At 41.7% G+C, this 15,675-nt stretch overlaps 1 protein-coding gene across 5 annotated transcripts in view; it reads left to right on the top strand.

Annotated features, from left to right (window-relative positions):
* The first annotated feature begins 893 nt into the window (after window positions 1-893).
* The window catches only part of GPAT3 (glycerol-3-phosphate acyltransferase 3), a 57,642-nt gene continuing 42,860 nt past the window's right edge, over window positions 894-15,675 (top strand). The window contains exons 1-3 of one of the 5 annotated variants that reach the window (XM_036853261.1): window positions 894-981; window positions 1,576-1,862; window positions 9,486-9,552. In XM_036853261.1, coding sequence (XP_036709156.1) covers window positions 1,722-1,862; window positions 9,486-9,552 — 208 coding nt within the window. In that variant the 5' untranslated portion in view covers window positions 894-981; window positions 1,576-1,721. Of the gene's footprint in view, window positions 982-1,095; window positions 1,863-9,485; window positions 9,553-15,675 lie in introns of those variants that run through there. The other 4 variants (XM_036853259.1, XM_036853260.1, XM_036853263.1 and 1 more) reach the window with 4 other exon arrangements.

Genomic DNA, 15,675 nt, shown 5'->3' with positions numbered 1-15,675 from the left:
TGTTGATGTTTGTTTTCGTAGAATGGCAGACTATAAAGAGGTTTAATTTTGAGAAGCCAAGCGCCTGAAACTTCTTTATTCTTAACTTGGTTTTTAGGACCAAGTTACAGTTTTTTTCCCTTCCTAGTGGGGGAGAGAGTTGTGATACCTGCCTGGCAGGAGGTGCAGAAGCCAAACATTTACATTCTTTGCAGGGGGCTTCTCCTCTCTTCCGCTCTCCATTTCCTCCACACCCTGGGCCGGGGCAGCCTCTTTCGCGGTATTTGTTGTCAACACTCTTTGAATTCAGTTTGCTTGCCGTCCCAGTTTTTCTAGCTTGAAATTACACCCGAAAGAGACTTGTACGAGATTTTGGTCCCAATCAGTGACGATCTGGAAACGCTGGGAGCCTGATTTTCTTGTCTACTACAGTCTCAACATCCCTTCTCATGCTTACTCTTAAAAACAGATCAGGTTTCTAAGAGGCATGAACCGCAGTGAAGTAAATACCCGTACAAGCTTTTTGCCCTTTACTGTTCTAAGAAGGGCTAGCGAGGCAGCGATGCGGGCACTGAATTCCCTGGAAGCGCGCGTCAGCTGGATGCAGCTAGCGAGGGCCTGGCGTTTTTCTGGGGCTTCTGTGAGAATAGTGTTGGGGGAAAGGTAGGGGAAGCTGTGGTTGGAACCTTGCCCCAGGAAGAGAGCGACCCTCGGCGGAAGGATTTCTGTGCCAAGGCAACGGCGGCTGAGCTGGGAAGGCGACTCGTGGAGAGAGCTTTCCACTTTCAGGAAGAGCAAGATCTCGCCCGGCAGCTCCGTAGAGTAGGGAGGGGAAGGAGGAGGGAGAAGGAGGAGTGGGAGACCTGGAAGCGGAGGAAGCCGCAGCTCAGCAGCGCCGTGGGCATTTCCCTCTCCTTGACAGCCCTGCCGAGAGGTCGTTTTATACACACACAAGCAGGACCTTCTCAAGCGTTCCGGACACGTCAGTAGTTCATTCTGGGGGTGAGAAAATGCTAACGTGCTGCAGATGAAAACTCTGTTCCCTAAAGGACCTCCGCTGAGAGTGCTGGCGAGGCGGGGCGCGGGGAAGACTGGAGGCCGCCCGGGAGGCTGCGGCGCTTTCTGTGCAGATCCCTACTAGAAGCTCCCCGTTGGGTGGCGGAGGAGGTGGGGCGAGGGCAGGGTGCAGAAATTGGGCGCTGGGCGTCCGAGCCAGCCCACCAGCAGCGCAGTCCTGGACCAGGCGTCAGTTCCGCCAGCGGCTGGTGTGCGGTGGTGCGCTGCACTGCGCCGCAGGGATCCTCGTTCCGGGAGGGCCTCCGTGAGTCAACGCTGAGTTGCCCCAATCACCACCCAACTGAAATCAGACACAGGGTGGGACACGTTCCCCGCTGCGCTCGCGTGTCTCCACGCTCACCCCCAGCGCTGGTCGCCTGGCCGGCGCTACCAGGTCTGCGCAAGCGGCAGCAGCTTCGGTGGGGGCCTGGGCCTCCAGCCGAGAAAGAGTTAACCGGCCGCGGCGAGGTGGAGCCCGAAGAGGAAGGAAATCTCTGTCCTTCTGAAAGTTTTTCCCGTCCTCTCTTGTTTTCCCTGCAGAGGTGAGTGCCAGGCGGCGGCGGCGCTGACTCCCGGGAGCTGGGCTCCGCACCTCTGCTCCCGGAGCTGCCAACCGACTACCTGGGGACAGGGACAGCTGTCGCGCTCGGACCTCCTCCGTGGACCCCTTCTGGGCGCGCCGAGCCATGGATGGCGCGGAGCTGGTCGGGAAGATCGTTTACACCTGGCTGACTCTGGTGCTCGGCTTCATACTCCTGCCTTCGGCCTTTGGGGTGTCTTTGGGCATCTCCGAGCTCTACATGAAGATCCTGGTGAAAACTTTAGAGGTGAGTGCATGGGGGCATGCCGCGCCCCCTCCTGCGAGGGCTTTAGGGAGATCCTGGGGCGATGCGAAACGAGGGTAGAGCTGAAAGCCGAGTAGACGCGAGGGGACCAGTGAGGAAAGTCAGTGGTCCGGAGGGGTGTGCGTTTTAGTTTATCCGCGGCTGCATCCCTCCTCTCCCGCAGAGCTGGAGGGATTCGGGCTAAAACCACTGGACCACCCTGTTGTTGCTGTGGTTGAAGGCAGAACTACCTCCACCCCCTGCTGTTGTTGTTATGATTTTTACTGATCAGAATATCAATGCAACCGCCTTTTCTATCACCGAATTTCTTTATATCCTTTCTGCGGGGCAGCTGTCACCTCAGTGTCCTTAGTTTTTACAGCCCCAGGTTTCAGAGGTCCTTTCGTGGACTAAGGCATCCTGTCCAGAAAGGCATCATGTTCTAGTGTATGCTCAATATAAGAAACCAATTGCTGGATGGTAGAAAGAAATCTGATTATATTTTAACAGGGTCATGGAAATTTAATCTAACCAACGGCACTTGAAATGTCATTGAAAATCTATATTCGTTGACCTCAACTCTAAGTGGGCCTGATGGGGAACAACTACAGCTTACCCTTAATACAGGGCTTTATTAAATCACAGAGGGTTCTCTGTTGATCCTCTCATCAGATGCTCCCCAAAGCCTTGGAAGGTGGGGAGAGCAAGTGTTATTCCCCCTTTTACAGGTAAGGAAACTGAGACTCTGAGAAGTTCAGTGGTTTGCTTGAATTAAGTGGTGGAGACAGGAGTCTTAACTGAGGAGAGGGCCTGTAGCTATTGGTTAATAGTGCAGACTTTGGGTGCAGATTTGCTTTGATTTGGTACCAAAATCCCAGCTCTGCTTCTCAGTATATGACCATAGGGAAGTCACCTACTTCTTGTGCTTCATTTGCCTCATCTGTAAAATAGGAGTAACAATAACAACTATTTCCATAGGGCTGTTTAAGTGAGTTAAAGTATGTCAAGCATCCTAGAATGGTATCTGTACGTGTTTGCTGCTATTAAAAGAATAATATTATTCTTATTAAAGTAATAATAAAGTAATAATATTATTACTTAGATTCTAGCATTCTTGTTTCTGTAGCTACTAAAGTACCTTCTAATACGGGTTCGCATTTTTCTGCCCTTATTCTATGTCTGCCCCCAGGCGTGGCTTTATTTGCTCTTCTCCCTCAGGCAGGAGGGTGGCTCCCAGATATACATCTCTAATCTTTTATCTCTTACCTGGAGATTACCAGCAGATCCCCCACCAGCTAATCTCCTGCAAATCTATTCTACCTGCTCATCTCCTGCTTTACCCCACATTTTTGTTTGTACTTCTCTTTGTGGCTATTTTTCTGTCTAGTCTTTGAAGTTATATTTGATTCTTCATCCTCAACCCTCGTGTTTTAAAAGTTCTGTTGTTTCTACTTGGGAGATATTTCACAGTCTTGAACTTATCTTGTTGATGTCACACTCTGAACTTGGTCACACTCTACTGTGAATTTCTTAGCTGCCTCTTACTGTTAGATCTTCAGAATACTCTCCCCGTAGCAGTTGATCCTCTTCAGCTGGTGTTCACTCTTTCTCAGAACTGAAATGATTGAACTGTTCTCCCATATAGCAATGTCTTTTGGAATTGACACCCCAAGTGAGGATAGAGTAAAGTAAGTTGCACACCCTGTCTTCCAGGTGCTGACTCCTACGTGCTTGCTTGAGTAAGTCAGGATACAGCTAAAGAGGTGTCAAGGAGAGAGGCCTGCTAGTTGCTGTTAGCCTGGCAAATAACTATTATACTTTGAAGGGATATCTCCAGTCCAGGGTCTGGCTTCAGTGTGGCAGGGCCTCAAGTTTTAATTTTTGTCCATCTAGACTTGAAGAGACTTAGAGATGCACTCCTTGCTAATCAAACTCTCAAGAATGCTAGTTTTCTAATTATAGTGGGAGATACACCACCTAGCTTGGAAACCAGGTAGATGGCAGCATAAGGAACCATCCTCTTTGCTCAGACCAAAGTTATTAGGTGAGAGAGATGCTTGGCATATATGGAATTAGAATGGGGATTCATTTTGTGAGCCAACTCTGACTTGGTGGTAGCTGCCTGGAGCGCCTGTGTTTGGGAGCAGCTGGGCTCCTCAGGAAAGAGCTATGATTCCATAGTGATATCTGCTTTAGGCACAGGAGAGGGAGATGGCAACCCAGGGTTTTTCATCCTGTAACCAGAACAGCATTAGATGTTTCAGAGACATTTCTGTTAGGCAGAGGTTGGTACAGTGGATTGCTTTTTTTTTGCCAACTATGGGGATAATTCTCTTAAAAATTGTGCTGGTTGTTTAATATTAGAACATCTTTAGATCTGGAAACATACCCTGCCTTTTTGTAGAGTCCATTCAAGGCCCAGCCCTTCTGTTACTCATTATTCTTTAGTATGTTCTCAACTGATTTGCTTCTTTCTTTCTTTTGCATTCCAGTCCCAAGAATATTCTTTGGGCTCTTTGATTGGAATTAGCTATTTCACAGGTTTCCTTGGTTACAATTTACACACCATTTTAAAAGGTCATTTAGTTTGGTACATGATGTGTTTACTTTGATAAGTTTTCTTGACAATGGGTAGCTTTTTTGTGACCATAAACTCAAATTCTGGAAGTTGCAATGTGTGTGGGGTACCTTCAGAATAGCTGACGGTGGTAATTGCTAATTGTCAAGTAACTCAGCCAGCTATATGCTCTTCTTGGGCCCCTTCTTAGCTCATCAGTTCAGGTAATAATTATTTATTGAGTACCTACTGAATGCTGCCTTCTGCATTGCTGAATATCTCTAGGTGTGTTCATAAGTCCCTGATATGGCAAGCTGCTTGAGGATAAGGCTTGAATTCTTAGCCTAGAGTAAGTGTAGTGATTCTCTAAACCAGTGATTTTCAAGGGGTATATAACAATTTCTTAGGAGTATATATGCCAATATGGTAGCAGTATATTGGGGAAAATTGTTTTAGGAATACAAACCATGAAAAGTAAAACTTTTGGCTGAGAGGATTTGTAGAGGGTAGTCCATCTGCATGGTGGGGTGTATACATCTGAATCTCTGGGAGAGTGGGTGTGAATTTTTTATGTTTATCAAACAGGAGCATGGATTAAAGGTTGAAATATGCTGTTCTCAACCCTGCAAGGTTAATGATGCTTCCTATTCATTGACCTAAGGATTGCTATTCATTGGCCTAAGGTTCGCTATTCATTGGCCTAAGGTTCATGGTTAGAGGGAAATAAAGAATGGGAAGAGAATATAGGATTGATGGAGAAGAAGAAGGCAGGGGAATGATATGTAAATTATCTAATCTAACCAGATAATACAAACAATAGACAGAGAAGATAAATGTTAATGGACTGATTTTTCCCTCAACTTTTGAGGAATAAGTTGGATGCATGAACAACTTACTCCAAATTTCTGGCATTGTAACCTTGGGCAGATCACTCAACATCTCCACCTTAGTTTCTACATGTGTATGTAGGAATATGCCTCACAGAGTTATTGCGCAGATTAAATGAGGAGAGGTGAATAAAAGCACTTGATACATAGTAGGTGCTCAAATCTTAGTGGAGTTTGAATTGGAACACTCTTTGGTTGTGTTTTTTGGGGTTTTTTTGCTCCTATGTGGCTAAGATTTAACCTGTCTTCAGATGGGTCAGCACACATACATACTCAGAACAGCCTACTCCTGCCTTTTATTTTAGTTATTCTTTCCCTTAGCATTTCCTCCAACCACCAATTAGTTTTCAGTCATTTTAAAAAGGCAGGTCAATAATTTTCAGCTGATAAACACCTCTTATTATAACACTCAGGTATTATCCCTGGTGTTGGAAATATAATAAATCTGCTAGAAGGCCATGACTCTTTATGACAGAAAGTAATAATAAAGAAAAGCTACCAAAGCAATATGCTTTTCAGATAACTTAATTCTACAGCACCTCTCTGGGTTAGGGTCTGTTATTATTCCCATTGATAGACTGGAGAATGGAGGTTCAGAGAGGTGATTTGTCTGGACAGTGGCACACAGCTGTCAGTGGTAGAATCAGGATTTTAATCTGAATCTAGAGCCTGAGTTCTACTCTGCTAAGATGACAGACTCTGCTGAGAGACTTTTATTTTGCTACAGATGATGGCCAGCTATTATTTGAGTAAGCCTAATATTTTGAATTTTTATATAATTTTTACATTTTTCCTTTTTTCTTTCCCTCTATTTAGTCAATTCTTAAATGTCTTTTTAGTGTGAAAACTGAAAGTTGAATTGTCTAGGTGACAGTGTCACGTTTTTGCAAGCTTTTGGCCTAAGCTTTAAAAATTATACTTAACCCTTTATTTTGGTGACTTGTGGACAGCTACTTATTTTCTTCCAAGAGGATTTTGAAATTAAGTGGGGGTGAAAACCTGATTGAAAGTTGTCACCCTTCTTGGTAGGGTTAGTGAGATGGGGAGTGGTAGCTGGGATTGTTCGAAGCTGCTGTCTTCAGAGTCCTTTGCAGACAGAGCTGCATCTTTCCTGGTGCGTTGAGGTAGATGTGTCCTGAGATACCTCAAGAGATTTAGAACCTCTAAAGAGATATTCTTCCTCTGTATTTGGGCTTACCTGATCAGCTAGAGAAGCTGGCGTGGTGAAAGAGAAATAGCTATTTATTGGGAGATGCACTGATGGTCTGGAAAAAAACCTGATCATTTTGGCACCTATATAGATGTAGGGAGGGAGGAGAAAGCCAACGTTTTTCTACCTTGTGGCTGATTGTGTGATGGTCATTGGATAGATTATCTCCTTTAATCTTTACAACAACCCTTGGTATTGTTCAGAGATGATAAAACTTAGACCCCAGGAGGTTAAAGTCTTGTCTGAGATGATTACAGCAAGGAAGTGACAGAACTGCAGTTCACGTGTACTTCTGTCTGTCCAGCTGCAGAGCATAGGCACTTGGTCATTTTCACTGGAGAGTTAACCCAAAGAATAAAACCATTTTCCAGTACAAATTGCCTTTGGCATTAAGTGACTTCTCCTCCAACCTTAAAACTTGCTAATCGTGAACATTGTAACTACATTTTGGAGGATAGACCTCAGAGTTAGCATTTCAGGAGAAACTTCTGATGATGGCACAGGGAGCTCTTTGGAGCACATCATGTTATTGGAGGAATGCCCCCATATTAGTTTGCTGCCATAACAAAGTCCCATAGACTGGGTGGCTTAAACCATGGAAATTTATTTTTTCACAGTGTTGGAGGATAGAAGTCCAAAACTAAGGTGTCAGCAGCTTTGGTTTCTTCTGAGGGCTCTCTCCTTAGCTTTAGATGGTGCTGTCTTGCTGTGACCTCACATGGTCTGTCTTCCCTGTACATGCCCCTGGTTCTCTTCCTCTTGTTATAAGGACACCAGTCATACCGGATTAGGGCCTCACCTTAAGGGCCTCATTCTAACTTAGTCACCTCTTTAAAGGCCCAGTTTCCAAATATAGTCACATTTTGAGGCACTGGGTGTTAGGGCTTCAACACATGAATTTTTGGGGCGCTTTGTGTGGGACACAATTCAGCCCATAATAGCCACAGAATACCAATGTTTTCCATCTTATAAGCATGGACTAATTGTCCTGGTCTAAGGTATTTACCATTTATATAAAATATAAAATCACATGCCCACAATGAAAAAAGTGAGCTCCAGGATAAGGATGATTGATTGTTTACAAAATTTTATTTTAATCATGTCTTAGGTCTCCTTACAACTGATAATAGGTAACAAGGCTTTAAAGTGAAAAACTGTGGAAATAAACCTTTACCTCTATTGAGAAGAGATGGGAGGTAAAGTCCGGAGTTTGAGAATTTCTGCCTAGATCAGCAAGGAAGAGAAAAGGACGCAACCAGATTAAGACTCCGAGCCTATTATCATTTGTGACTTGCCACTTGAAGCTGGGAAGATTAGGCCTCTATTCATAGGCTGTTTTCTAAGCACCCATGGCATGTTCCTACTTTGCTCTTTGGGATGTTGTGCAGGGGTCCTGACGTAGTCAGATCATGCTTTGCTCCTTGACCTTCGTGTACATGTTTTAGGTTATTTATTTTCTACTACTTATTTTCTTACTTATTTGAGAAAAAATGTTTACCTCTCTGCTTGAGCCCTTCAAGCCCAGCAACAACTGAGGTCTTTGCCTTGACATATTTAATAAATTCTGTCTTTTTGCCCCTTCAAGAGTGCCTAAGTCGTAATTATAATTATTATAGTGCCTTTTACGTCTTGTTTTGCTCTTCTCCCACCTCCCCAAATCAAGTCAATTTGGACATTGTTAGCTTCTAGAGTTGTAGTCATCTAGATAATATATATATATTTTAAAAATTAAGTTATTTATTTATTATTTTTGGCTGCGTTGGGTCTTTGTTGCTGTGCGTGGGCTTTCTCTAGTTGAGGTGAGTGGGGGTTACTCTTCGTTGCGGTGTGCAGGCTTCTCATTGCAGTGGCTTCTCTTGTTGCGGAGTACAGGCTCTAGGCATGAGGGCTTCAGTAGTTGTGGCTCATGGGCTCTAGAGCACAGGTTCAGTAGTTGTGGTGCTCGGGCTTAGTTGCTCTGCGGCATGTGGGATCTTCCTGGACCAGGGCTCGAACCCGTGTCCCCTGCATTGGCAGGCGGATTCTCAACTGCGCCACCAGGGAAGCCCCCAGATGTCTTTTTAACTTTTTGTTTGTTTGTTTTTAAAACTTTTATTGGAGTATGGTTGATTTACAATATTGTGTTAGTTTCTGCTGTACAGCAAAGTGAATCAGTAATATATATATATATATATATATATATATATATATATATATATATATATATATATATGTATCCACTCTCATTTAGATTCTTTTCCCACATAGGCCATTACAGAGTGTTGAGTAGAGTTCCCTGTACTATACGTAGGTCCTTATTAGTTATCTATTTTATATATAGTAGTGTGTATATGTCAATCCCAATCTCCTGGCAGATGTCTTTTTAGTTAGGGATTTCATGGATTCCTTCCAGCTTTCCAAGTCTCACACTGCTCCTTTTGAAAGCTTTTGTCTGATACAGGCAATTAGGCATCTTTGAGTGTGTCTCATCCTTGAATGCCTAATTTCTTATGAAAATAATATTCTTTGTGCCCTGTGTGTATGTCTTAACATGTGTTAATCTCATTTAATCTTCATAGCAACCCTATGGAATAGGAACTATTATCCTCATTTTACAGATGAGGAAACTGAGGCTGAGAGGGATTACGTAATTTTAAACCCAGATAGACTTGATGCCATAGTCTGTGCTCTTGCCCTTCATGCTTTCTGACCTTTCCAAGGAGTAATTTATTGGGGTACCAGGTGTGTGTGAGGGTTTTTTAATAGGGTAAACATGATCTTTTCCTCCTTTTATTTGGGCATTACCAGTAACTAATATAAGAGTATACCTGGGATTTGGAATACTATTACATCAGAGATTCAGTGGGGTATCTCTTCAATTCACATAGCACCAGGGCTTAATGATTAATTTCATGTCTATATAAGCATGGTTTAAATATTTTGCATTGTGTCTGTGGCACAGTTTACATTAATACTTGTTGTTTTTTGAACAGTGGGCCACGTTACGAATTGAAAAAGGAGTCTCAAAGGAATCAGTTCTTAAAAACTCAGCTTCTGTTGGTAAGTCTTCCTTTTCATTTTAATGGTTAAAGTATCCAAATTGGGTAGATGTATCTACCCAATTTGAACTTCATATATGCATAGAGTAGTACATTTTATGGGCCTTGGATTGTTCATAATTCTGTCCTTTATGCAAAATAGCAGCCTTCTGAGTTTTGGATGAGTTTTTACTGTAAAGATGTAATATGTGCTGGTTCATCTATGTGTTCTTATAGGGTATTTCTAAAGGTATGCATTTAAAGGTGGTTGTCCATGGTAGTTAATGGTCTTAAGAAAAAAAAGGCTAATCGGACTACCTGGGGTTAAGTTAAACCTACGTTTGAGGTTTCGTTAGCACCTTATTCTAACTTGTGGTTCTCAAAGTATGTTCCTCAAAATATTCTTTCCTGCTAAAAACTAATTAGTAATGCATGAAATAGAAAAATAACTCGCTTGTGAAATAAGCTTGGGAATCACCACATGCTACACATTCCTTTTGGAGACTAATAATGTATAGTAACAAAGGCTCAGAAAAGTCCTGTAGTAAAGAAACTCACTTAATTTTTGTTAGAAGTGAGTTAACAAATCAACCGCGCTAAGCCGTCCCTGCTTCTATATGTGTGCTTTGCCTTTGTCCCAATAAACCCTTTCACTTGGGTTAAGAATTTTAAGAATTTTTAAGACACTGGGTTCAAAGGGGAGTAGAATTCTATGGAAGTGATGGCTGTGAAATTAAGGAGAAATAAACCCTTGATTTAATTAAAAGATTAAGGCTTTATGTGTTTTTCAAAAATAATATAGAAACAATTTTGTGCCCATCTGATTTAGGGTTAAAGATGGTCAAAATGTCAAACACTTCACTAGAAGGAATTTATCTTCTGAAGGCTTTTCTAAGAGGAATTGTAGAAATTATATGCTATAGTGCATTTAGGAAATAAAGAATCTGAGTGAAAACATCTGTGCATTTTTGTGTAATTAGATTGTTATGTTCAAATGATTAAAGCAACTAGTAGAGCTTCATGGTGTCTACTTAAACACCAAAGGGTTAGCACCAATAACATGTTAACCAAGACTGGATATTTCTGGCTCTACTTGGTCCTCTTCTTATTGACCTGAGAGAGACCTTCTCTCAGGTGTAGCAGATCTACTAAATTTTTTTTCTGGGTTCTTTTTAAATGTGTGCCCTTGTGATTTAAGGAGAGAACAAACTTTATTGCTGATTTTTTGTTGTACTTGGTGAGACTTTGGGCTGTCATTGTTCTTGGATGAAATTCTATGGGACCGTACAGGTTGGGGTGCTGGTGGCGCATGTCTTGGGCCATGAATTTAAAAGGGCACAAAGTGTTTCAATTTGGTAGGTTAAGAGGATTAAAAAACCACTAGCTGAGGTTGTTTGTAGCGTTGTTTTAGTTTTTTCAGCCTAATGGGAGTGAATATTTCCACTTGTTGGATTTTTTTTTTTTTTTTATCATGCATCTGTCTTTTCTGTTTTTGGTCTTTGCCTTTTTCTTGGTACCTCCAGGAAAGAGTGGAAGTGAGCAGGAGGAGAAAATATATATAATAATTGGTTTAGAGTATGGCTGATGCCTACAAAATTTATCATGTTTCATTCAGAGTGGCTGCTCTTCCTTTTAGCCTGTGCAGTTGGGAATTGACTATTGCAGTTACTGAGCATTTGCTACCTGTGAGGTTGACAGGGGATCCCAAGATGATTAAGACATGGCTCCTGTGGGGAGACAGGCATCAGATAGGCCACTGTGATAAATGCTAAAATAGCGGCATAAGCAAAGGATGAGGTGAGATCTCATTTAGGCTCTGCTATGTGCTGCTTTCATCTGTATTAATACCACAACTGTACATGGTATGCACCTCTATTCCCATCCTGACTTACATCCTGCTTGAGTCGCCCTGTGGCAGGGTGTGTGCCCTGTTGAGAGTCAGTCTCAGCTGACTCTAAACACCTGTACATTCTGGTGTTTAGAGTCAGCCGAGAGGTAGTATCACAGTCCTAGGCAGAGGCAGAGGGTGATGAAACCCTGAGCACCTGTGTGCCTGGCTGGTGCAGTCGTCTACCCTCAGAGCATCGTGTCTCGGTACCGCAGCCAACCGAGCACAAGTCGGTGTTGAGCCGGCCAAAGTTTAGGCAAGGGTCACTGGCAGGCCACGGGTCCCAAGGGTGTGGGTGCAATTTTGAGATGTCTGAATGATATAGTGCTGATGATAGGTTTAGGGAATTGAGAGGGAGAGATGAGCTAAACAGGGACAAGAGTTATGTTTATTTTCTGCACCAGAAAATTCCTTCTGCCGCTCTTTTACTTGGTGAAGCACATTTCTGGAAACAGTTTTCAAATCTCCCTCTCCAGTTAAACACCTCTTGTGTTGTACTTCTTCTGTGCTTTTATTGAATAAGCCAACTGAAAGCTGAACCTCAGGAATTATTATCTTTGTGCTTAAATACTTCTTTGCTGTCCTTGGCTGTACTCTACCGTGTCTTCTGTTAAAACACTGTCCAGCTCACTGAGCTTCAGATATGATCATGAATAAAAGCTCTTTAAGAAGCTCTATCATTGTACCTTCCTCTTCTGGGTTTAAGGACTTTTCCTCATTGTTAATACAGCGGTGAATATAAATTTTCTCCTCCCTTCAAGTAACTGTGTTATAGGTAAGCATTCAACTTCAGTGGAGAATACAGAGTCACCCTCTACCCTAGTTTTTGTTCCCTGAGAGCTGATGTGCTAGAAGGTAAAACAAGAAGAGAGAGGGGTATTGGGTCTTTTGCTTTGCATCAGCTGTACTTTTACCACTCTAGCCATAGAACAAATGCATCTTCTCAGACCCTGGCTTGTGGTCTGATGGAGATTTTAGCAGCTTTCATTTTACTCTGCTGTAACTAGTGCAAGGGACCGTTTGACTCTGAGATATTTCTGGCTAAGGAGCCACCAGTCTCGCTCTTTGGGTACCTGATTTCCAGAACTTATGCTGTCAGACTTGAATGAGTCAGTAATTTTAATTGTGATTGAAATGAATGTAATTAATTATGTCATTTTCATGACTCAGGATTAATTCCACTGTAATTGCATTATGATGCTAGGACATCATAGTGGTTAGCGACTAAATGTCGACAGGCAGTAGTTAAGGCCTGCAGGTGCCCTTGCCTGGGGAGTGAGTCCTAAACAATACAAATAAGTAGAGGCTGTGGCTCAGTCCTTCCCGTGTTTTTCCCTGGGGTGAGTTGCTGGCCTGACTCGGCATTGTTGGCAGTAGGAAATGCACTTGCCTCCTCAGGTCCTCCACGTTGCCCTGTTCCAGCAAGGATTTGGGGTCACGTGGCCCACCGTTAATTAAGCCCTGGGCTGAGTTTCTCTTCTGCCCAGTATCTCTTGCCCTCAGCCCCCTCCACCTCTTCCTCCCCTCAAACACACACAAAGGACAAAATGCTACGGTGAAGCCTTTGATGTTGTACCTGTCCAGAGAGAATTCAGGCTGCCTAACGTTTCCCTCTACTTTTACATTTGGGATTCTTTTGTGAGAATTGACTAACCACGTTGATGCCAATACAATATTGGTTACGTCAACATTAATCAGATCTCTGAACTTCGCAGAAAATGTGGGATAATACGTTGTAACAGAAATTTGAGGAGTGTCATGTTCTGTACTCATTTTGTCTTGGGCAGGCCGTTTTTGATAGTCTGTTTAAATCAGCTAAGTTGATTTTGTACTATTGTCTTGGTGTAAGTTCTCTGAATATAAATCAGTGTCTGCTGTCCTCAAGGATATGGACTATAATGCATTTAATGGGGTTATCTTGCTCATAAAATCCTAGAACGCGTCTAACTACTTGCAGAGGGAAAAATAATCCAGTTATGGGATATGGAAGGATTATAGGTTGAGATTTTCTTTATCACAGCCAAATGTCTACCTGCTTTTATTAGTCTATCTCTGTTGGTAAATCTTGTACCTGATGGTGACGATGATGATGATGACGATTTTCAAACATAAGCAAAAGTAGAAAAATAGTATAATGAGACCCATATAGCCAACTTGTTTTTGTTTTTTGTTTGTTTAATTTAAGTACAGTTGATTTACAGTATTGCATTAATTTCAGGTGTATAGCAAAGTGATTTGGTTATACATGTATATATGTATATATCTCTATCCTTTTTTGCTTTGATTCTTTTCCACTGTAGGTTATTACACAATACTGAATATAGTTCCCTGTGCTATACAATAGGTCCTTGTTGTTTATCTATTTTGTATATAGTAGTGTGTATCTGTTAATCCCATACTCCTAATTTATCCTCCCACCACTTGCTGGCTTCCCATACGGTAAACCGTAAGTTTGTTTTCTATATCTGTGAGTCTGTTTCTGTTTTGTAAATAAGTTCATTTGTGCTATATTTTAGATTCCACATATAAGTGATGTCATATAATGTTTGTCTTTTTCTATCTGACTTAACTTTACTTAGTGTGATAACCTATATAGCCAACTTTTGTTAAGATTTTGCCACACTTGATTCATCTATCACTCCTCAGTTTTTGCTAAAGTATTCAGTGCAGATATAAGGTTTCATCTTTTTATACATTTTTAAAAAAAGGACTTTAAAAAATAACAATGCTTTTATCCCTTTTACAAGCTTAATATTTTCTTAATATCATCTAGTACATAGTCCATATATAAATTTCTGTAACAGTTTCAAAATGGTTTGATAACTGATTGTTTGATTCGACATTCAGTCACGGTCCACAAATATGTTTGCTTATTTATTTATTGACACTGCCTTTATTGGACATAAGGAGTACAGTTTCTCTTCTTGGAACAAAAATTACCTGATAGAAGGTGATTCTGAAAAAATTCACTAGCATACCATGTATTTTAATCCTCATATGTTAATATAGTTCTGCAGAAGGCAAAGGTTTGTTTCTTTTTTGTTTGTTTTAAAACCGTAAGATCAGTCATCTGCATTTCTAAGTGCAATATAATGAAAACTTAGTTCGGTGACACTTTGGAGAGCAATTTGGCGATTCGTAGCACTGTAACCCCACAATTCCACTTCTCCTAAGATACCAGACCTACCCAAACTCTCAGCATGTGTATGTTAGGAGACGTGTTACAGCTGCATACAAATAGTGGCAACGTGGAGATGACCCAGTCACTCCTTAGGAGGAAAATTATGTAAGCTGCTTTATTTGTACTGTACAGCGATCAAAATGAATTAACTGGATTTAATGAAGAAAACAAAATGGACAAACATTGAGAAGAAATGTATAGTATAATAACACTCATTTAAAATTTAGTACCTTAAACAGATACTATATATTTATGTAGATGTATGTAGATAAGTATAAAATACATGTGGAAATGATATATCTGCTAGGAGGGAGGAGAATAGATGGGGAGGTGGGCTTTAACTGTACCTATAATTTTTTTCTTCAAAAATATCTGAAGCAGATACGACAATGGAATTTTTTCTTTGTTGAACTCATATTTTTTGGTTAAACTTGTATTTTAAACATAAACATTAAGAAAACCAAACAAATAAAATATCAATAAGCCTTCAGCTAGAGTCTGTAGTCTGATAAATGGAACTAGTTTCATATGAATAGAAAATAGGTACCTGTCTCAGGGGTGTGATCGATGCTTACATGCTCCAAAATACATCTCTAGTCAGCATGCCTAGTGCCTGAAATAGAAACTTAAACCTGTGGAACAAAGGCGTTGTTAATTGAAGTATATTACCTCTTAGAGCTGGGTTTCACAACCTCAGTACTACTGACATTTTGGGCAGAATAATTCTTTGTCACAGGGAGTGGTCCTATGTGTTGTAAGATGCTTAGCAGTGTCTCGGGTCTCTACTCACTGGATGACAGTAGCACACCCCTAATGTGACAACCAACAGTGTCTCCAGATATTGCCAACTTTCCCCTGGGGGCAAAATCCTCCTGTTCCCTCCCCCCTCCCTCCTTTGGGACCATTCCTTTGGGAACCACCTCTCTTAGTGAATAATGCACTAATCTATTGGTACCCACTCTCACTGGCATAATTTATTCTAGCTTTCTAACTCATAGCCCCTTGAAGGAGCAGAACTTGATTTCTACAGTTTTTGGTGGCTGGTTTGGGGGAAGATGGAATGCAAGGTAAGGCAT

Source organism: Balaenoptera musculus, chromosome 5 (genome assembly GCF_009873245.2).
Source record: "Balaenoptera musculus isolate JJ_BM4_2016_0621 chromosome 5, mBalMus1.pri.v3, whole genome shotgun sequence".
Classification (NCBI taxonomy): domain Eukaryota; kingdom Metazoa; phylum Chordata; class Mammalia; order Artiodactyla; family Balaenopteridae; genus Balaenoptera; species Balaenoptera musculus.
This window is presented reverse-complemented; position numbering and strand designations above follow the sequence as displayed.